The sequence below is a fragment of the Falco naumanni genome, chromosome 7 (genome assembly GCF_017639655.2).
Source record: "Falco naumanni isolate bFalNau1 chromosome 7, bFalNau1.pat, whole genome shotgun sequence".
Classification (NCBI taxonomy): domain Eukaryota; kingdom Metazoa; phylum Chordata; class Aves; order Falconiformes; family Falconidae; genus Falco; species Falco naumanni.
In genome coordinates this window covers 7,431,855-7,454,164 of record NC_054060.1, presented here as the reverse complement: position 1 = coordinate 7,454,164, position 22,310 = coordinate 7,431,855, and the positions used below count along the sequence as shown (strand labels likewise).

Genomic DNA, 22,310 nt, shown 5'->3' with positions numbered 1-22,310 from the left:
TGCAAAATGAAAATCTTGTAGCTTCTGTCTAACAATTTCTTGGTTCTTTTATTTGGCTCTGGTATATGTAGTTTTTGAACACAAAATTTTCTGTTATTTAACTGTAGCGCTTCAGTAATCTAAATTGTGATTTGGCCATCTGGAAATATGTAATGATGGATCTTGTTTGAAAAAATCTTAGAGTTGCAGCATGAAAAAAGGTGGTTATTATTTCATATTATTATATTTACGTATAAGCTTGACTTAGTTTTGAGATTGTTTTCATAGTAACTTACCTTTTTTGTAGAGATTTCTTTTTATTCAAAGAATTGATCTAATTTTAATTTAGAACTGTAGAGTTAGTTCTATACAAATGTGCTGTCAGAAGTAAATTTTCTAATCTTCTCACTTATGATTGAATAATTTGAAAGTTCCCCTTTGTTTCTGATGTTTGTAATGCATATGATATTTCAACTCCTGTTTTTTCTTTCTGTAAGAATTACTGCATTATTTGAGGGGAAAAAACCCCCACAGTGGGCTGTACTGTAAAATTATATTTACAGCATCCCAAAGCCAAGGTCATCTCTGTTTTGCTTGCTGCCTTTTATATTTGAGTTCACTTCAGCCTTGGAAACTTTTTTTGTGAAGTGATGGCTCTTCAGGTTTACATTTTGGTCTTGTAGTTGGTGAATGCATGTTTGGACAACAGATGACTTGAAAGAGGGTGGGTTGTACTCAAAGTTGGACTTCAGTTTCACATCTGACAAGGATTAGATTTTTTTATTGCACATTACTTAGGAGATACTTCTCCTTAGAAATGGCAAGTTGTATCATCTTGTTCTAAGATTTAATTAAAAATGAGGTTATGTTTACTCAGCACATGTTGGAGTTAATTATAGATTTACTAAAATGAAAAGGTTAATGTTTTGCCAAGTCAGGAGCAAAAGCTAAGTAACTGAACAAAGAATAGGGTATGGTTTATGATCCCAGCCCATCTTTTGGCAAAGTTCCCTTTAAGAAAGGGAGGAGGGAAAAAATAAAAATAAAAATCAGCAGTTGTCTTTACATGGCCTAGACCAACTTTCCCTTTGTGTTTGTTTAACAGGAACTTTAAAAACCAAAAGTTGAGTATGTTGATCAGGCCAACCCCCCCCAAAAAAAGCAAAATGCCATCAAGTAATACCAAACTTCATGTAAACTGTGCAGTGCTATTTCTTCAATCTGTAAAGTGAAAGTGCAGGGAGCACCAGCAGCTGCTGTTGCTGAAGGGGTATATAGATTTCTGCAAGAGTCAAAGGCAGGGTTAGCAAATGCCTGTTCTTCCCCACATGAGGAAATGTGTGGCTTCCATTTCAAATTGACATTTCTGTGTTGTCTCTTGAGACTCCTGCATATTGCATCCACTTGTTGCTCTTTTGCTTCATTTAGGTAGAATCCGAAGGAAAATTTATTCATCTGCCTTTGTTTTTTAAAGTACAAACTGCAACAATATTCAGGGAGGTTAATAGCACATATACTCTTCCTTTCATTTCTGTTCAAATCTTTTGCCTTTCTAAGGCAAATTGTTTTAGAAATATAGTCGGTTTAAGCCTCATTAAAATACATTTGTAGGCTTATAAAACTTCATCTTCAAAGCACTTGAGAAAGATCCTGTGAAGCTGATAAGGGAGTGTTATCCTCCCTCATTTTACAGAATGGAAAAAAGTGTTTTTAACAGAAGTGATTTGCTCCAGGCCACAGCAGGAGTCAGTGTTAGCCAGAAATAGAACTTGGGTGTTCCCATTCCATTTGTTAAGACCACACCTTTTTGAGGTTGATCATATTTAATATTGGGGAGGATTGAGTCTTTCCACCCATTATTAGGAAATTAATAATTATCTCTCCTTAATAAATAACCCTCTAAGTTAATAGGAAATTAATAGTGGTAAGGTCAGTGAGATTTTGTAATTGAAACAACTTGTACTTCTGGAAGGCTCGAAGAGGTCATGCAGAGGAATTTTGAAAAATATAGCTTACAGATAAATTAATTTTTTTTCCCCTTGTGTAGGTAACTTCAATGGTAGTGACAAGAAGGGTTCAGTTGTTATTAAAACTAGACATCAAACTATAATTGTTGATTACTGCTTTGTCTATTTATAAAGTAATCCTCCAAATGTTAACTGATTGTTGCCAAGTCTTTTGCGTAGGGATTTGCTTTGCGAATTGGGGGCAAGAGAAACCTTAAGACATGAAAACTGCATATTCATTTCTCTCACTTTTTTAAAGTTGCTGTAAAGTACAATATCTGTATTTACTATTCATACTGGTATTTCACTGGTAAAGACTTCTTGAATACTCAACGTAGGGATTCTGAATAGAGCTTAATATAAGGTATTTCAGTAAGTCTTAATTAAAGGCATATAAACACAACTTCTTACTTAACCTCCTTTTCACAGTAGATTTCCACTGATCGTAGGTACAGCATGCCAGTTATTCTGTTCTGGCATTAAAATATGTAGTCCAAACTAATTTTTTAAACTTGTTTACCGTATTTTGATTTAGAGCCTTCAAGGGGGGGGTGGGTGGGATATAAATTTGTCTCTTCCCCCCCCCCCCAAGTATTTCCCTTTTGCTTTTATTACCGTCTCTGATTAGAGTAGATTGCTTTGATACTTAGGTTCAGTTTTTGTAGTAATGATTGTGACTTTAAAAGTAGAGGCACAAACTGACGCAGACCCTGTTCTTTTTTCAGAGTTGGCATAACCTTAGTCCACTCTGCTTTCCTAATTTAGTAACATGTATAAAAATATGCACGACAGGACAGGTTTGGTACACCAGGCACCCATCCAGAAGTGTGGTGTTTTTAAGTAAATCGACTTGTGGGGATTTGAGAAAAACATTGACTAGGTTACATGAGCTTTGTACTTTATGAGTATGTGACTATTTAAAGGAGCATGGACTCCTAAATAAAAATATCTTTTAATTATTATCATGATACATTGTTTTCCTTGAGGTAGGTTGGTGTCTGATTATTAAAAATAAGTTTCTTTGCACAGATCTGAAAAATACATGCTCTGTTTTATAATTCATTTCTAGATTCAGTGTACTGTGTAAAACTGAGTCAGTGTCCTCAGGATTATGTTAGCTCTTAGGTTCAACAACAATAATATTTTTGTCTTCCCCCCCTTCCCCTTAAATCGATGCCTGTTAACTGCATTGTGTTTTTCACATCAGGATTAGTAAGGCTTTGGTAATTATGCTGTAGTAATATAGAAGCACAATGATAATACCTGATAGTATCTTTAAGACATTCTTTGCATTTCCAGGAGGAAAAGATATTTTACATGTTTTGATCTTACGTAAACTTCAATAAGGAGTAAGGACTTTGAAATTATAGTAGAGTCATTTATTCAGAGCTAGGAAGAAAATGGCAATGTCGATGGTTACTGATTGTCATTGGACTTTGTGACCTAATGGGAGGTGACCCAAGCACAGGTAGTATATTGTACCAGTGGTATCCTTACAGATTAGCTTTCACACATGTCTGAGCACAGTGGTACCTATTTAATTAAAGGATGTTGGTTGTGTGAGATTTTATAACAGAGTCTGCCTTGCTCAAACACTTGGTTTGGGTTAAATTGTCAGGAGGTCTACTAGTGCTTCTGAGAGCTTTAAACTTAGGTGGAGGGAAGTAAAGACAAAGAATAAAAAAAAAATCCATTAAATTCCTGGAAATTTTCATTAGCATAAGTTTTTCCTTTATACTCTCACCTGTATAGTGTGTCAGAATGAGTCACCTGTGTATAGAGAGCTGCACACTATTCTGTGTTTGTCTGCTTGCCTGTTCTTACAGTTGTGTTGTGGGTTGTTTTCCCCCCTCCCCCATCGAGGGGCTTTTAAAAGCCTCTTTGTTTATATCATACAACTTTCTAGTATACCACAGAAGATTTGTAATGTCACTGGATGCTGGTAGCAAAAACCATATAAACATATAGTCAGAAAAATCCTAGAGCTATTTTTTAAGCTTAAAATGTTTTTCTAATGTATGCTTTTGTCCCAACACTTCTTGCAGATATGCTTCTATTGGGTGTACTGGAACTGAAATATTTCCCGTAACTGTAGCAGAAATGACGTTAAGAAACAAAAAACCCCAACAAAACTATCTCTTTCAACAATGGTTTGTGGTATTCCTCATTATGGTGTTGCACAGCAGGTTTTCAAAAATGCATGTGCTAAGTATGTATGTGTTGTAATTCATTAATCTGAAAACTAATAGGAAACAGTTGGAAGAAGCCATCAATGTCTTTCATTGTAACATTTAAATTATGTATTCAAATATTGCTTTGTGTACTAGGCTTATTGGACTAGAAAATTCCATCTTCAAATTTGCTATTCTAATTTAGCGCAATCACTGGAAAAATATTTGGAAATTAAGCTGTTTTAATGAGCATGGTTTTAGTTAAGAAATCATGATACAGCTCAGTGCATCATATTTCCAAGTACCTGCAGATTTAGAAAACACGGATCTTAAAACAGCCTCTGTGGTGATTACGTATCTAGAAAAGTGATCAGGGGCAAACTGAAACTGGCATTGAGGTTTCATGTCAATAAATTGAAGGCTAAAATCCTGTTGTAGCAAAAGGCAAATGACCAAGCTTTTGAGTTTTCTAATATTAGTTCTTACAATATTGAAAAGTCGCTCGAAGTTGTAACATAACTACTGATTCCAGGTTTTTTCTTCTTATGTATTTCAGAAAGATAATGATTTTGGATCAATGACACTTTTTCTTAAGTCCATACTTTAGGTTTGGTGATGCCTTAACTTGGAAGAAACTGCCTGCTTGAGTTTTGACTGTATTTAAAACACAGTGTGCTCATGTAATTACTGAGCTCAAGAACAGATCCAAAAGTGTCCGAAAGTTGAGTGCTGTGCATTAGTGTTTCAGACCATGTTAATTTAATTTGAGTTCTTCATGTGATCTGGGCGGAGATTGACCTGTGAAGGTTCCCTTTTTACGTGACAATTCTTACTGGCCACAGAATCTTAGTGAAAGTTATGGTGGCATCACATGTCTGGAAAGAGACACCTCTTGGAATGACACCACGTGAGTTCTGATCACTAAAATACTTCTTTATTATATTAATGGATTTGATTTTAGAGGGTAAGACTATGTCAATGCAAGGCTGCCAGTGATCTGCTGTTGCCCAGTTATTTATTTTCAGTCTTTTATTTCCTCTAAGCATCCAGATGCCTCTTCTCAGTGCTTTGATACTACTTTTTGAGAATGGGCCAATGTTGCTGTTTGTTCCTTACTAGTCCATGTGGTATCCTTGTGAAAGATACCATGCATCAAACTTGCAGCATTTGGCTCCACCAGCCCCATAATTACACCCCCAGCCTCTGCACTGTTCTTTTCCTTCTCTGAAAAGGAGTTAGTAAGAAACCTGGTGAAGTGTAGGTAAAATAAGGATGGAGCAGAGAAGAGCCAACCTAATTATTTATTACCAGTGGTTCTCTCAAGCTTGTTGTGCTTCTGGCTTTGCAGTACTTGTGAAATGTAAAATTTTTGCAGGAACACATATTTTCTAAGCTCTGGGCCATGGGCTTTTCCCCTGGTAGCTGTCCCCCTCAAGGGCTTTTAGATAGGAGCTGAAGGAGTTGTGCCAATATAAAGGAGTTTGAGTGCTGCTTCTAATGGTGATGTATTTGGACGATTTGTGCATTCCTGAGAGCATGGGAGCAGATTTAACTGGATTCTCTATTGTTATGAGATTTGGTACTGCCTCTTGAATACTGGCTCATACTACTCTTCAGCAGTCCTTGATTTCTCAAGTCACTGTAAGTGTTGTTTCTCCAGAGGTTTTCCTTTTGTGTGGGAGAGGGGGTGGACAGGAATTTTGAAGATTTTTTTAGAGTCCTTTAAGTAATTGTGACAAGCATTCTATGGAGAGGTTGGAGATACTACATGTAACTGTGGAAGCATGGTAGTTACGTCGCTTGTTCTTATGCCTTTTTATTAAATAGGAAGTCTTAAGCAGAACTCATTTCAACACAGTTCATTAAACATAAATTTGCATAATGTTTTTCTAGTAAACTCAATTTGATATTTCTCAGTAAATTGTTAAAATACAGATTTTTAAAAAGTTTTACATGTCCAAGTATCTTCAGAACTTTGCTTTGAAAAGTCAGCCAGTCACATGGGATATGCAAAATAATTAATTGAAAGGAATTTATAATGAAGTACTGATTTCAGTACTAGAGTGAGAAAAGGTCTTTAGATGACAATAAAATCAGTAATAGGGTAACATGGAAATGCTGCTACCACATACAAATAGTTCATACAGTAATGTACAAAGTAATCTTTCAAACATCTGACAGAAGAAATTACAACCTGAAGTTTCTAGGGTATATGACAACAGAGCCCTGATGGAATTATCTACCCTGCTCTACTCTCCATTCCTGCAGTCATTAGAACTGCCACTTGGGAACGGAGGGCTTCTGAAAGAAAGTCTCTTGACCTTTGAATATACTCCCAATGACATGCTGAGCCGCAGGCCACAAGACAAAAGTGGGAAGTTTATGCTTCAATATATAACTTTAAAGAACATTAAGTTGTCATTGCTGCTTTGATCAGTGATAGAGTATACTTTGATAAAACTCAGATAAAGGGCTTCAGGCTGTAGCATCAAAACAATGCATTCTGTTCCTTTTAGTTTGAAAAATGTATTTCTACAGTCTGTTTTTAAAAAGTGGATTGTGCTTGTGAGAACTGATTAAACCTGGCACAGAGACCCAAATAATGAAGGTCAAATAGAATTACTTGTTTTTTCATGTTGTGATTGTTTGAGATTTATGGAGAGGACTCATAGTGACACAGTTATATACCACAGAAAAAAATAACTCTGGAAGTGGCCACATTTGTGTTTGAATTCAGTAATTATTCCATTTGTGGTGTTTGTTTTATGTGAGTTTATTGACTGCATAGCAGAGGAGAGGAAGGAAAAGTGGACCATCTTTAGCTGCTTTTGTTCAGTCTTACTCCTGTGGAGTTGAATCTAGGATGTAGTAAAGCAGACTAGCAGGAATTTAATTTTGTAGGTATGTAGTTGTGCATTGTAGTCTTGTTCTGAGTGCTTGAAGGTGTTAGTTACAGAAATGTATCTAAAGACTGTAAAAATGAACATTCCTAGCTGCTTTAATTTTACGTATTACCTGTGTGGGCTCTAAAGCTCTACAGATTGATTCATAGCTATGGCAAATCTTTTCCTGCCCCTCAAATTCTTGGTTGCATCTCTATAATCTTCATAACTGAGAAACTATGATACTTCATTGCTTGTCCAGCTGATTTGCTGCTGTACAGCTGTTTTCAGTACTGCTGAAAATGAATGCAGTCACTGTTGTGTTAATTGTAGGAGAAGGCTTGGATCTATGTTAAGATATGGGGGAGGAGGTGTTTGCTTTTGTGCGTAAAAAAAACCACCCTGAAACGGAATCTTTAGGATTTTTCAACTTTATTCCTACATAAGAAAAAGCTACATTAAAATAAAATTCACACAAGTTACTGTAACTTTTTTTTAAGGTGTCAGTCCCCTCCTTTTGGAAGTTCCCTCAACATGCTGAATCCTCTACTGAGAGCACAGCAAAGCCTCTTCTTTGGAATTTGATACAAGGGGTTTTCCATGTTATGGCTGGGAACAGTCATGTTCTGAGCAACATACCTTGGGGCTGTCATGAGGTGGATTCTCCTTCTTGCGCAACGCGTGTATTAGCCTGTCTTTACATTGTGAGAGGAAGAATGTGGGACTTCTAGTAAGTCTTTTCCCTTTGACTGTTCTTAAAAAAAGCATCGCTTATTGACACTTAACGTATTTCAAGAAATTAACCTGAACTTGAGTGGTCATACAGAGGCTAATATCAGACTAGCTTTGTAAGTAAAGGAATTCCATTAAAAGTTGGTTTGTAACTCGTCTGCCAGCACTGAATTCTTCTGATGATGATTCTGATAGTAAAGATACGACTTTACTGATTGCCTGGTTCAGGACATGTGTGATATATATGAAGTTCACTTCTGAAGCTTCAGAACAGATGTTCTTTAAAATATTTCTAAGTGTCTTTGTTTTAGAACTGGTTCTGAACGTAAAACTGTACTTAAAGAGTTTTAAGATGCTCAGGGCCTCTCTCATAAACATTTTCCAATAGCTGTTCACATGGGTGAAGACAGATGTGTATTGACAGGGCTGAGACTAAACCACAGAGATGGAAAGTTGGATGTGTGCTGAGAAAGATGTGTTTCATATACAAATGGTGTTTGTGTTTTTGTATTATGAAAACTTCTTTAATACAGACAATCTGTTCAATAGTGTTTAGTCAGGCTTTCAAAGAACCTCAGCTTTGAACAGATATTAAACTCAAGGTCTTTTTTCTCTGAAATTTTTCATTGGTTTGTAAATGTGTGAAAAAGGAAATGGTAGTAGTAACTGCTTTGCAAATGCCAGTTTACACTAGAAATGCTTTACTGATTTCAGTCTGCTGTACTGCCAAAGGTCTCTAACTTTGTTTTGCTGCACTGACTTAATTCAGGAGGGTCCTAAGCAAAGGCAAAGTAAGCCATACAAGCAAAATCAGCTTTTCAAGAAGATTATGTCCATGCTTACTGCCTTTACCACCGTTGTTTTAAAGGCAAAACCCCCCCCCCCAAAAACCAGTGGTCAACAGCACAGTTCATTGTAGCTATCACCACTGTAACAAGGTTGGTAAAAGTTAGAGTGTATATCCGCTATGGCAGCGCATGGTTGCAGACTTGATCATGAAATTCAGTAGATGTTAGTTGATAGAACATATTCAGCTATTTAGTTCTCAGAAGAAAATTATCTGTTAACTAAAATAATCGGCTACTAATTTTTTTCATGTAAAACCTCTTAATAATTTGAAGTTGTCAAGATTCTTTTCTGTTGCACCAAATTAACATTTGTGACAGAAAAAGTTAGCTCTTGAAGCTTGGTTTTTGTAGTTTTTAGGGTTGGGTGCTAAAAGTTAACTTGTTTTCCCCTTAAACTCTGAAGTCTTTATAAATAGTTATCTATGAATGTACTTTTGTCTCTTTGGTTCCCTTGTTTGATTGGGTTTTTTTTGTTCCCTAAGCTCTCTGTAACTTATGTGCAGTGATTAGGTATATTAACGGGTAGTTAATTTTACTTGTGCATTAAGCAAATGCAATTTACTAGTAGGACTTGAGTGTTCAGGGAAGATTGGAGAACAAAGTCATTCAGTCTTAGAAAGTGAACAAACACAGATTGTTAGTGCTGTGCAATAGAGGAATTTTATAATGTATTGATTTCCATTTTGACCTTGCTGGCCAAACACAATTTTCTTTTATACTTACTGTTGTGAGAGTGTTAAAGTACTACTTATCGACATCCTTGTTTTTACTCAGGTAGTCTATTAAATAAACTGAGGCAAAATAAAATGCGTCATTTACTGACACTAGATCTAAATGGAAAAAGCCTTTAAAGAGAATGTGTAGAACTGGAGGTGTTATGTGAGATTAACTTTCCTGTGGTTCATGTCACACACACAGAGTTTGATACCTGTATTTCAGTTATCTTAATTTTATTGCAGTAGTATTTAAAATAAAGACCTGTTTACACCTTAGTGTTGTCCAAATCAGCATTAAATTGTCATTCTTTATGGAAGGCTTTGATACCAAGCAACTGCAAGTAGACTCCAGTTGGTAATTATTTGATGTTTGAGAGCTTTATGAACTAAGACTACTTATTTGTGTAGCTAAAGGTATGTAGTTCGTAATGACAGTGAGGGGTTTGGGGTATAATTGCAAGCCTTACTTGTCTACTTGGTGCTGATTTGAAACACTGAACAGCAGTATCTTCCACTGATTAAGATAAGGCTTGTAGTTCTCTCAGCTTTTTGAAAATCAGGACATTGCTAGTAGAGTTTGAAGTCAAATGTTGTCTTTTTTTGGTGATAATGTTAGTTAGAAGCTGTTAGTAGTTGGTACATACCATTTTCTCAGGAACCACATCATTATAGTAGTAGCTCCTGCCTACCCTTTTCAGCTGGTGAATTAGCTAGTTTGCTGGGTGACTGCAAAGACACTGCTCAGCACAAACAGTCTGGGCAAGTGAGGAGGAGCAAGAGAAGCTACTGCTGCTAGAAAAGGACATTTGGATCCATAGTCCATATTTGAGAAGGATGCACCTCTATTATAGTGGGCCTATTTGCTGTGAATGTTTAGTTAGTCCCTTCTCTGTAATTACTGTTGCAATTTGTAGTAACTTCCAGTGGCGTGGTAGAACACTTTGTATTTTTTTAATAGGACTTTCAGTTAAGACAATCCCATCCATTAGTATTCCTTTGAAAAACAAATACAGTGGCTCCACTGCCATAGGCGTTGTTCCAAACTTAAGTTCTTGCTTTGAGTCTTTTCCTTTCCCTCACCCTACTCAAATTTGTAGCTGCTTTTTTTGTTGGTTTTTTTTGGGTTTTTTTTTTTTTTGTTTTTTGTTTTTTTGTTATAGAGGCAGACGTTACCTTCAGGGAAGAGGGTTCTTTGATATCTTCCAGTATTAAGATTGAGCATAACTTGGCTTGATATAGCATAATACTTCCACTGAAAGATGAAAGTCTAACCTGGGCCTGTTGCTTTTGTTATGCATTTAGGTACTTCTTGGAGAGGAAGGGGGGGAGGGGGGAAAGAAGAACCTCACTAACCTCAAGAAAAGGAAAGAAAGATGTGCCTGTTTTGACTTGGTTGGAAACAGTTGATATTAACAGTCACAACAGCTAGGTCTTTGCTTGGGTTATTCAGATACCAGTGTAGTAATGGGTTAGGGGCTACTAATCTGCGTTTGTCGGAGACCAGTCCATTGTGTTCATCTGAAGTTTTTCCTTTGAAGAAGAAGAAAGGAAAAAGCTGTCCTATAATTTATAGCCAGGACTGGCCCTGTCTCTGTGGCTTCCTGAGCTATCCTTAATCTCTCTTTAGGATGCTTATTTTGTTTGCTTTAGTTTTAAGTGATTACTGGTTTGTTGTACTTATTCAAAACAGGCACTGAAGTAGCCATCTCTAGCTGGCCAGCATCTTGAGTTCAAATCATTTATCTCTTTATTTTTATGCACAGAGTTTTTCTAGAGGGCTTTTTTCCCCTTTCTATACACTGATGATAGTGCATAGTGAATTGTAGACAATGTGCAGCAGTGAAGATGGCAAGACATAAACAAGAGAAACATAACAGGTCTCATGCTTTATTCATTTCACATTTGTTTATGTTCGTACCACCCAGGAACACCTAGAAAAAGGAAAGCAGCTGCTCCTCAAAGGAAACACAAAAGCAAAAATACATCACTGCCTAAATAAGAGACTTTTCTGTAAGGTGCTAGCAGAATTTCTCATGCAATTCTGTCTCTTCACACTTCATTTTGACTCCTTTATAAAAAATTTGGGATATCAATTAGTAAAGCCATAGAATAATATTTATATATTAATTTCACATCTATTATTTATTTGCATAGCAATAGTACCTTGCGGTGGGGCAGTAAAGTGCTAGGCAGAGTACACTAGAACAAAACAAAAGGATAAGTTGTTGTCTTACAGGGAAAAAAAAACCCAACAAAAAACCAACCAAACCCTTAAACAAACAAAATCTAAAACCAAACAAAAAACCCAGCAAACCTGATGGTTTCATGGCCTTGAGTTACCTTTGTGCATAAACAATTTGTTCCCTCCCCTACCCCTCTTCCCCTTCCACCCACCTTTTCCACTTTTCTCATGCATGTTAATTTCTGGTATGTTTATCATCCGATTTGTTCTGAGTGTTCTCATTGAGACCATCAAATTATGGAAGAAAATGGAATTCCAAACCTGCACTGAGGGGAAATACAGAGCACAACCTAATAAGCACTCTGGATCTGTTCTGTGGTGCTTCAGTGCTGATGGGCTGATGTTGAGGAAAGCACAGACTGCTGGACCCGTAAAATACAGAAGGCTGCCAGTTTTGTTAATTGAAGTTTAATTGTGGTAAAAGATGGGGTACCACTGACCTTTGGAAGAGTTTGACTTAATGAGACCCTCATGCTTGTTTTCTGTTTTCGGCTGGTTTTAGCTGAACTAAAATTACTGATTGGATTTAGAGAGCCACTTCTCTCACCTTTGCCTGTGAATGATGGTACGAAATAAATAGGGCTTGGTACTGAATTTGCATGTGACATTTAGCAAGGTTGAGGAAAAAAAAGATTCTGTTTGGGTGTGTTCAGAAGTATGTATCTTTCACTTGGGTTTTGTTTGCTGCTTTGGTGTTTTGGAGAAGAGACAATATAGTTTATGGTTGAGGTAGGTGGAACTGAGAATTGGGTTACGTGGCTATGTTTATTCACAAGACAATCCTGCTCCAGAAAAATCTTCTGCCCTGTTCTTTCCAGCCAGGATATTTATGTGAAGAGCAGCCATGAGTATTGCCTTAAAAGTAATAGATTAAAGTTTGATCAGCTGGGATAGAGGTACTTTTTTTCAATAGATTTTTTTTATGGGTTTGAACTCATACTCAGGACCTTACTTAAAAACAGATTATTCATAAAATAGTTGCTGCAGTATCACAACATCTCTTCCAGTTCCTCTTCTTTGTTAAAATACTGAGCAAATATTAGCCTACATGGGAAAAATACAAAAGAAAAAAAACATCTTCAGGTCTCTTAGGCTTGAGAAACAGAACATTCTTCAAACTCTCTCACTAACAATACAGTAAAAGATCTGCATACAGTAGTGTCAAAATGTAAATGTGATTCAGTTTGCCTCCCCCTTTCTTTGTCCTTAAATCTAATGATACCAGTTTTCAGTTACTGTCAAACTTCCTTGTTTGAGGATGGCACAAGTCTATCATAAGTGCCAATTTGTGCTAGAAAATTTAATTTTTATAGGCTATGAAATGTGGGCTGTGTGGTAGGACAGTAAATGTAATGTAATATATAATAGGCTATTTAATTTGTTTTAACCATCTTAAAATCTATTTAAGTCCTCCTGAGACTTCCCAGAGCAGATCTGAAGGAGATCTTTTCCATCAAGCTCTTAGTGATTTAAACATGTATTTCCTGTCCATTACAGTCTTAAACTGATAATAGTATCACAATTCAAATTCACAGGCATGTACAGACTTGCGTTTTTTGTTTCTAATGGGACAGGTAATAAGCTTTGTAAGTATTAAAGACTTCTAACACCTTTTACTCACCATTGCATGGTTTTACAGGTCTAATAGGGAAGTGCAACTTGTACTTGGGTTCGTGGAAGTTGATTAATACGTTATTTCAAGGGTGAAGTACAGTAGTCACTTTTAGCACTTCTTTTCCCAAAGCCACCAACTTTCTTCTTGGGTCCCAGGACAGAAAAGGATCACTGGTGCGTGAAGTCCAGTGCTTCACAATTGCAGCAGTCATTACAGTGCCCGATTCTGTAAGGATGCGTAAGAGTACATCCCTTCAGGTACCACAAGTGGGGAAAACATTACTCCGTGGTATACAGCGGAGATTTTTAGTATAGAGTGCTGCAGCCTTGGAATGGCGACATGCTGCTGGTGTTGCAGAGTGGATGGCAGGCAAGAGAGAGGATCACCCCCGTGTTAGAACCCTTTGGTAGCGGAGTGTTACATGTGAATGTTCATATGATAACAGCAAAACTATCATTGTTGCCTTCAATACAAAGGTATATTAACATAATTCATTGCTCCTAATAAGACGCTGTCTATAAATAGAAATTCCTTATTTTCACTGGTGGCTTATTTCCATTCAATAGTGAACAGGTAAGCCCAGTCTCTGCCTTGATTGTTTCAGAGGCCTGACTTGAGGCACCTTCTTACCATGCTTAGTTTGTTATTCTTCATTCCATTTCAGTCACTGAAGTCTAAAAGTTCTTGCTCTTTTTCCTGTATGATACTTCAGTTCTCTACCACGTTACCCGTAATTTAAATGCTTGTGTCGACAACAAACCAAAACCTAGTGGTTTGTTTTTTTTTTTTTTTTTACCAAGGTACAAAATGGAAATTATAAACTAAGTAGACCCTTGAGGAACAGCACCACGAGTAATTTTTTTCCATCTGAGTAATTTGCCATGAGATGTGATACTTAGGTGTTACCATTAACCAGGAAATTGTATCACAGAAAGATAAGCAAGTACAATATGATCTACACTCAGAAAGATTCAGGTTGCACTTAAATTCTGCTTTCTGTGTTCCAATCATTGGTTACTCTGGGTTGCTCTTTCCCCTGAGCGCAGTTGTTGTGCTGAAGAGTGCCAAGTTCAGGCTTCTTTGAACACAGGTTCTACATTTCTTCTCCAACCCTAGGCTGTCACCCCAGAAAATTCATTGAGAATCCTCATGCCTGAGTTTGCAATTTTGATATATAACCCATTTTTTTCAGTATTCTTGGATGGAAATTTTTTAAGCAGCCTCATTTCATTTTCATAATGGATGTGGTAATTTCCAGTGCTTTGCCCTTGTTCCTGTGAGGTATTCTGTCTCTGTCCTCTTATGCAGCATTATTCTTACAGGAAAAATGATGCAAAAAGCTGATTTAATATTTGGTCTGTCCTCCAAATTTCTACCCCTTATTGACACCAGTTCTTCATTCCTTGGTCTTTATTTCTTGTTGAGAAACCTTTTGTTTGTGAGTTCCCATTTTCTTGGCCTTCTGGCAGTTTTCATTAAATGTCTGCAGCCTGACCTCTAAGTGCCAGCTCCCTTTGCTGATCAGTCCCTTTTTCCATTCCTTGTAGGTTGTCTGCTTACTCTTAATATCCTGCTTTGAGGTGCATTCTCATGCAGGTAGGTCTGTAGCCCTTTCCTCTCCCCCTTTTTTCCTTTGCTTAGATGGAAAGACTTAGATAGCATTTGATTTAAAGTAAATCTATGCCTTCCATGCACTCAAATCCAATTGTGTATGTGTTTCATATATCTTTGGATGAAATTTTGGGTTATGGCCCATCAGGGAAAGGTGGGATTGCTCTTGAAATGTGAAGAAAACTGTTAGTTATTTTTGAGTCATGCAGCTGGTGAGGCCTGTGCCCCCAGAAGGTTAAGGAAGTTTGAATTGCCTTTGGCAATTACTGTATGTTGCATAGGCTGCTTACTTCCAGATGTGGTTTTTTTCCTTCACATAAACCCGTGAGAATTAATTTTAAAAAGTGGTGCCTAAACCACCTGAATCAGAAATAGATTTTTTTTTTTTTCCCCTGATGCGATGCTCGGTATGTTTATACAAATACATTTAGTTTTGTTGGAAGGCCAATACTTTTGGAAATTTTCTGAAATTTGAGGTTTCACTTTATTTTTTTTTTAAAGGCAGTTTTTCTTTTTTCTTTGAGTTGAGAGATAGATCTATTTGGCAGTTATTTTTTGAAGACCCAAACACATAAGATGACTGTTCACTTGTCCCTTTCTCCAAGTGGTTGGGAAAGCTGTTACAATGAATGCAAAGGCTGCTTTTTGGAGCCACGGTAATTGGTTCTGAATGTTCATGTTACTGAGGATGAAAAAGATAGAATTAATTACGCAAGCACTGGCAGTTTTAGAATACAGCTTGAAGTATTTATATGTATGTCTGTGTCACTGAAACTACCTTCAGAAGGCTGTAGGAGGACTCTCACTATAAGCCTGTATTTAAGTTTCTATGAGGTAAGGTAGTGTGTGGATTTACAGTCTGTCAGCCACTTTGTGTGTACTACGCCATGAACACATTTGTACCATATGGCCAAGCCACAGAGTTGCCCAGCTATATGTGAAGGCAGTAATCTGTGCAGATGGACACAGCTGAAATAGTTGAGTCCAAGAACCAGCACAGGAATTTCACATTTGGACTCTGTGTGCCTCCACAAACCTGGATCATGCTGAGTTGGGGGTTTAGCAAAGCTACTGAGGACTTTTTTTTTTTTTTTTTTTTTTTCCTGGGCTTCTGGTACCAAAATGGGGCTGAGTGCTCTGCCATGTTGATTTTGATAGTGTTAATCCTAGAGCTAATAGAAGTTTAAAATTACACATATATGAATTTCATTGAAATTTCATTGGATCTCCTCAGTTTGTTTTAATGGTGACGTATAATGATTGTCTCTTTCTTATCCTTTTTTTTTGGGGGGGGGGCTGTAGGAATCTGAATAAAAGCCCCTTTGTCAGTTCCTTTTGTCTGGGAATAGCTGTTCTCTTTTCTGGGTATGTCTGAAATTTCCAAAGTCCACCTCTCATGTGTCTTGGTGCTTGATGAGGTGATAGCAGGAGAGGGATTTGTTAGTCTGTGTTTGTTAGCTAAGGCATTCTTCAGTGTTTATGTTGCAAGGTTTTTAAAGCATGGATAATAGTATTTATTAACTAAAAGCTTGAAAAACTTATTAATGGGCTACTTAGATTTTGTGTTATTCTTCTTTATGGTTTTCCTTTGCTTTAATGAGATTGATATCAATTTATTGTCATTAGTGAATGTCTGAGCATGTTCTTCAAAATGAGCTTTCAACACCATGGTGGGGAGTCTGGGGGTTATATCTTTAATCTGATGGCACTTGAAGTTGTTCAGTTTACTTTTTAACTTCATTATGGGTCGGTGGGTGTTTCTGTAACATATGGTGCTGTATGTTGAAAGTAGATGTTTACATCTGGTACACATTGGAAGATTAAGGTAGAGAGGATGAAGTTTTGGGCAAGTATGTGTTTTTTGGATGAAGGATAAAGCGAGAATACTTTTATTTCCGCTTAGATTTGAAACATATCATTCTAGCAATGCCTTTGAAACTCTGCCAGCTTTGCCAACCATAACATTTATGGGCTTTTGGACCTAAACTGAACTAGAAAACTGTTTTTAGTGGCAGGGAAAAAGGTTAGTGCATGAAAATAGCTAGGTCTATTATTGACTGCATGTGGTCAGTGGTTTGGCTGAATGTAGGTGGCTCTCTTCCTGTCACTGTTTTCAAGCATATGGCTTTGTGATGAATATAAAACTCTTTAAAAACGAGCTCTACTGCAGTTCTTTTGCACAGTAGTCTTTCACTATTTAGTAGTGATTATTTTCTTTTGCCGTTCATTTTCAAACTTGTAGTTAAAAACCCCCACACAACGAACTTTTAAAATCTTATGATTCCTCTGACATCAAAACTAAGGTTTGAACAATATGATTGTCTGTGTATAGCAGCTGCTTCTGTCAGTAATGTTTTATAAAAGGATGCGTATACTATGTTGATTCTTTGTTGTAGTTAATGCTGGGATTGTGGTGGGTAGAAACTCCCTTTAAAATGTGCACACACATTTTGTTTAATTAGTAGTTCGAAAATCTCTAATACTGAATTAAAACTTTCATTTTTTTCCTTTTTCAGTCTTGAAAGTAAAGTTTATAGCTGCCTTTCCCAAGGTCAACTTCAGATTGGCCATTTCTTTTTCCTGTTGTGTAGAAGACAGCTTGCAGTGAACCTAGTGTTTTGTTTTCTTCTTTGGGTGTAGTATACAAGGTGCTACCTCAGAGCTCAGGGAATAGCAAATTTTCTAGCTCCTGCTGCAGAGAAAGCTTAAGGGCACAACAGGTTCTATTTAGTTTTAACTTGAACAGTGTTACCCTATTTATATCTTTTTTAAAAATTCTGGATGATAGGTTGTAAATTGTGCAGATTGTCTGGTGTTTTCAGTGTAGAACATTCTAGTGAGTCTTGTTTTAGTAGCTATCAGATGCAAGATGCGAGAACTGGTTTCATTCAGCCAAGAGCCAAGTACGTTTGGCTCTGCGAGATGCTGAAAACTGTAGTAGGACTTGGGGGCACCCAAGCACTTAATGAGTTGGTTCCATTGCTGTAGAATATTTAAAAAGAAAGCAAAACTTTATAGTTTCCCCACGTTTGGGGAAAATAATTTATAGAATTACCCAATTTTTAGAGGAACTGTTAAAGAATAACTAAATCCACTGAGAGTTTCATGTTCTGATCACCCCATCCCTACTTCCAAGAAGGCTTTTGGGGGTTTTGGTGGTGGTTTTTTTTGGTGTGAAGGAGATAGCCTGTAAAGCTGCTTAATATATTTGTCAGTCAGTCCTTGAAGAAGTGCATCCTGGTCCCACAGGCCAGACACAGGGAAAATCACTCTGTTGTACAAGTGAGGCTACTTGTGTAATCACGTCTTGCAGACTTAAAAACTTGTTACCTACATAAAAAAACCCTATATAATACTATTTAAAATACAAAATCTACTTTTAAAATTCTCAAAATGTTAAAAAAGAAAATCTTTGGAAGCTGTAGTTATTGCAACTATAGGTTAGGACTTACTGTAGTATCTTCCTACAAATATAACATAACAATATAACTTACAGGTTATTAAGAATTCTTTTTCCTAATTTAAACTAGCCTTTTGAATTGTCTTATGAATAGAGAGCTGTTGTTTCGAAGTGTGCTTGAGTGAAAGACTGTCACTAAGCAAGAAATACTATGCATGTGTTTGTAAGTCTCATTGCAAGAGAATCTTAAGTAAGATGGATATGAGCAGTGCATCCTCAAATGTTTTAAAAAAAAATATTAGAATTTGCATGAGTTTAGGGTCGTGCAAAACACCATCAATAACAGCAAGCTATGTATTATGTTTTGTTTCGGATTGTTTTTTCCAGTTCTGATTTAGGACCAGGAAATTGCTTGATATTTTTGACAGTAGTAATTGTCACAATTCAGGAATGCTCTGTCTTGAGAGATGTCATATTTAAACTTACAGCCTAACTGTTCTTTGTCAAAAAGATTTTAAATATGAAGATGATGGAGATAATTAGTTTTGGTTCTCAACAGGGATTGATAGAACAGTGTCTTAAGAAAAAACCACAACAGCTAGGTGATGAACTTTGATTTTGATCTATGTGAGGGTTTTGGTTTTTTTTTGCAGTCATGTTTGTGAGAACAGTTACGTGAATAATTCTGAATGCCTTCTGTTTGGATTGTAGAGGTTGGAGACCTGAGGGAGCTGCAAACACTGGACATCTCAACCAACCGTTTGATAACATTACCTGAAAGGCTGCATATGTGCCTTTCGCTGCAGTACTTGACTGCAGACAGAAACCACCTGTGGTATGTTCCCCGCCACCTGTGCCAACTACCAAGCCTCAATGAGCTCTCCATGGCTGGAAACCGCCTTGCATTTTTGCCACTTGGTGAGTCACCACTGTTGCTGGGCTGGAGAGTGGGTTAGAGAAGAGACAGGAAAACAAACTTTCCATCACACCCCACACACTCCCCCCCACCCCACCCCCCCAAAAAAAATAAAAAAAGGGGAGTAACAAGTGATTTTCTTTGGCAGTCTCTGCAAACTGTTTATGGAGTTGTCACAGTGATCATATTGTTGGAAAATATGTTAATTCAAAAAAAATTCAGGTTGAGGTTTCATGTCTGTTTTAAAGCAATAGGTCAGCAATCAAATTTGCTTTATTTTTAACTAACTGAGGGGAAAAAAGTTTAAACAATGTTGTGTTTAAATATGGTACTATGTAATCTGAATTGTACCACTTTGGGTAATGATCTGTTTCTGTTTGCTGGATCTGATGATTTAACTTAAGATTCTTCATCTCTGGTTTAAAACTTGTTGTGGAAGTCCAGTAATACCACATAAATTATTTTTCATCATTAGGAATGTCAGTAGTGAAAGTTTAGTTTGTGCTGTGTGTAGGCATCCATCAAAATTTCCATGGTAGTAGTCCAGGAGAGAATTTATCTGCCATTCCTCAATCCTTTCAAAGTTCGGAAGTGTTGAAGCAGGTCTTCATGAGTAGGAGGTGCAGTCAGTGTGTGGTGGTTTATTGTGGGAAATAGTTGTGTTGTCACTAAGTGTGGATTGTATATTCTGCTTGTGAAAAGCAAGTTCTCTTCAGTTTTTGTTACTTTTTAGCCCTGCCATGGGCTGATCTCTGCTGAAATATAGACATGCATACAGATCTGACATGTCGTTTGAATAGACATTAATAATTTTTCTGAGAATATAATCAGAGTTTGGTGTTAATTGGGTGCAGATGAAATTATGATAATCACGTTGAAAAGAAGCTGGAAATTGAGGTGGCTAAAACTGAGATAATTTCTAATTTAATTACATTGTGTGGGTTTAACTTAATTTTTTCAGTACTTGCAGTTTAGTCTTCAAAGAAGTCTATGAACTTCTTGATTTTTTTTTTTATTTTTTTTAGCACCTTAGTTTATATTACTGGAGAGTAAGTGCAAATAATATCTCCAGACATTGCGTTTTAGTGATGTCCCAACATATATCATTCTATAAATCAGAAAACGAGTTCCAGGATGCATCATCCAGCTTCCACAGTACTAACTAAAACAACTGAAGTAACTTCTGCTATGTTGGCAAATATTTCTAGCTCCCTTTCATGAGACAGGAAGTTGAATCTTTTTAATTTTGCAAAAATGAGATGCTGTTCAGTAAGATGAGATATGAAATATTAAAGGGTAAAAGTTTTTGCTACTTCTGCTCTAGTAGCTTATCTGTGAGTGAGCTATGACCTGGATGAGCCATAGATCTGCTGAAGTGTTTTAAGTTCAAAAGGAGGAAATAAATCTCTAATATAATGACACACCTTCTTTTTTCTTTATTTTTAGACTCAAATTCAAAACATTCAAAAGGAACTTTTAAAATAACGGGAAACATCAAAGACTGTCAATTGACCTTGTTCAGTAGTTCTTAATAGTGACTCACTGGTGAACATTTGGAGATAATTTGCTATCTGTGGATATGAAACTGAATCATAAATCCTAGAGTTCAGAGGAAAAGCAGCACAGTATAAATGTAAATGTTTAATCCTTCCTCTGAAGAATCAGGCAGCTTCAGAGTGGTCAAGATGTGATGAAATAAAGTAGAAGAGAGAGTTAGTGCATTGAAAAGCAAAAAGATTAAATCTGTCTTCTGTTGTATGGGAAAATATTTTTCTTGGAGTATTACTGAAGTTAAGGCATAATTGTAGCATTTTTTCTGCTAGCTGCACATGTTGTTGAAGTTTTTTGTGTGTGTGTGTGTATTCTTACATCCAACTTCACTTTACTAGTTAATGACTGAGTATGGACATAAAATAATAGTGAAGGATACTGTAGAAATAGTTATGATATCTATAAGTGATATTCAAGCCAGAGTTGTCAATTTTTTTCATGAGGGAGTTGATTTCAGAAGCAGACATCTTATTCATCTGACAGAATATGTTTTTTTTTCTCTTTCTCATCTCCATGTTAGAAGAAATAAGTTTGTAACATACTGCTTAATGTTTCTTAAAGTGTGTTTTATTTCATATAGTGGTTGACATCTAGTATGCCAAGGAATCCATTCTTCCTCATCTAAGTATGTCCCTTGTAGCTGCTAGTAGAACTTGTTGTTAAGTGTAATGGAAATCTGTGTTTTCCTTACACCTAGATTGATAGGTGTAAGATTTATTCCAGCGGTACACACGGCACTGCGGGATAAGGTGCTATTGTAGCATTTTGTCCTGTATGTTCTTCTAAGGTTGCAGGCACATGTGTCTCAGGAAAAAAAAACAACTGTAACACCATTAGCCAATTTTTACAAAATACAATAAAAATACCTGATCCCATACTATGACTTTCAGAACTGGTATAGAGACAAGGAGATGGGTAAACAATAATGAATTAGTGATTTATTCTGCAGAAAACACTTAATTCTTAGATATGCCAGTATTTTTTTTTTTTAAATATTATTTTTCTGCTGTTGAATATTCCACTCCAGTTTCAAAGAAACAAGACTGTGTGGGTCTGAGCCTTTGGACCTTCCTAATAAATTTATTTTTTATAAAAAAGTAATTTCTATGTGTAAGTTGAACTGGAAACTGCATCCTGGACAATCCTGTTATTGTTAGGATAGCTTTCGTGCTGCCCTAATAAATGGTCTTAGGAATTCTGTTCTTGAATGGCAGATGGAACTCCTGGTTATTTTATATCGATCTACTTAAAATATAAATTATCCCTTGACAGAAATTTAACTTTAAAATTTTACTGTTAGCAAATGCTTCAATGCCTGAAAACAAATTCCATTGCAAGCAGAAATGTGAATCTAATGACATTGCAGAAATAAAAATGATTTATGTAATAAAGTACAAATATAATTAAAATAGGCCATAAATTCTCAAGTGTACTGGCAGCACAGGGGATGTTATGACAGCAAATATTCAGTGTTATATCACTTTATTGAGGGTTTATGTGCACTTTTTGTTTAGAAAATGGGTCTAGTAATTATCAGTGCACAGTAAACAATGGTCTTATTCTACCTCGGTATATGCTGCTTTTGTGTCCTTGCCCTCACATTATGGTTAAAAGAGCATCAGTACAGACACACAAGAGCTT

General features: G+C 36.5%; 1 protein-coding gene across 4 annotated transcripts in view; it reads left to right on the top strand.

The window, feature by feature from the left end:
• The window catches only part of LRRC28 (leucine rich repeat containing 28), a 54,310-nt gene that overhangs the window by 14,806 nt on the left and 17,194 nt on the right, over positions 1-22,310 (top strand). For all 4 annotated transcript variants that reach the window (XM_040600458.1, XM_040600460.1, XM_040600457.1 and 1 more), the window contains one exon: positions 18,914-19,120. In XM_040600458.1, the coding sequence (XP_040456392.1) occupies positions 18,914-19,120 (207 nt within the window). The remainder of the gene's footprint in view (positions 1-18,913; positions 19,121-22,310) is intronic.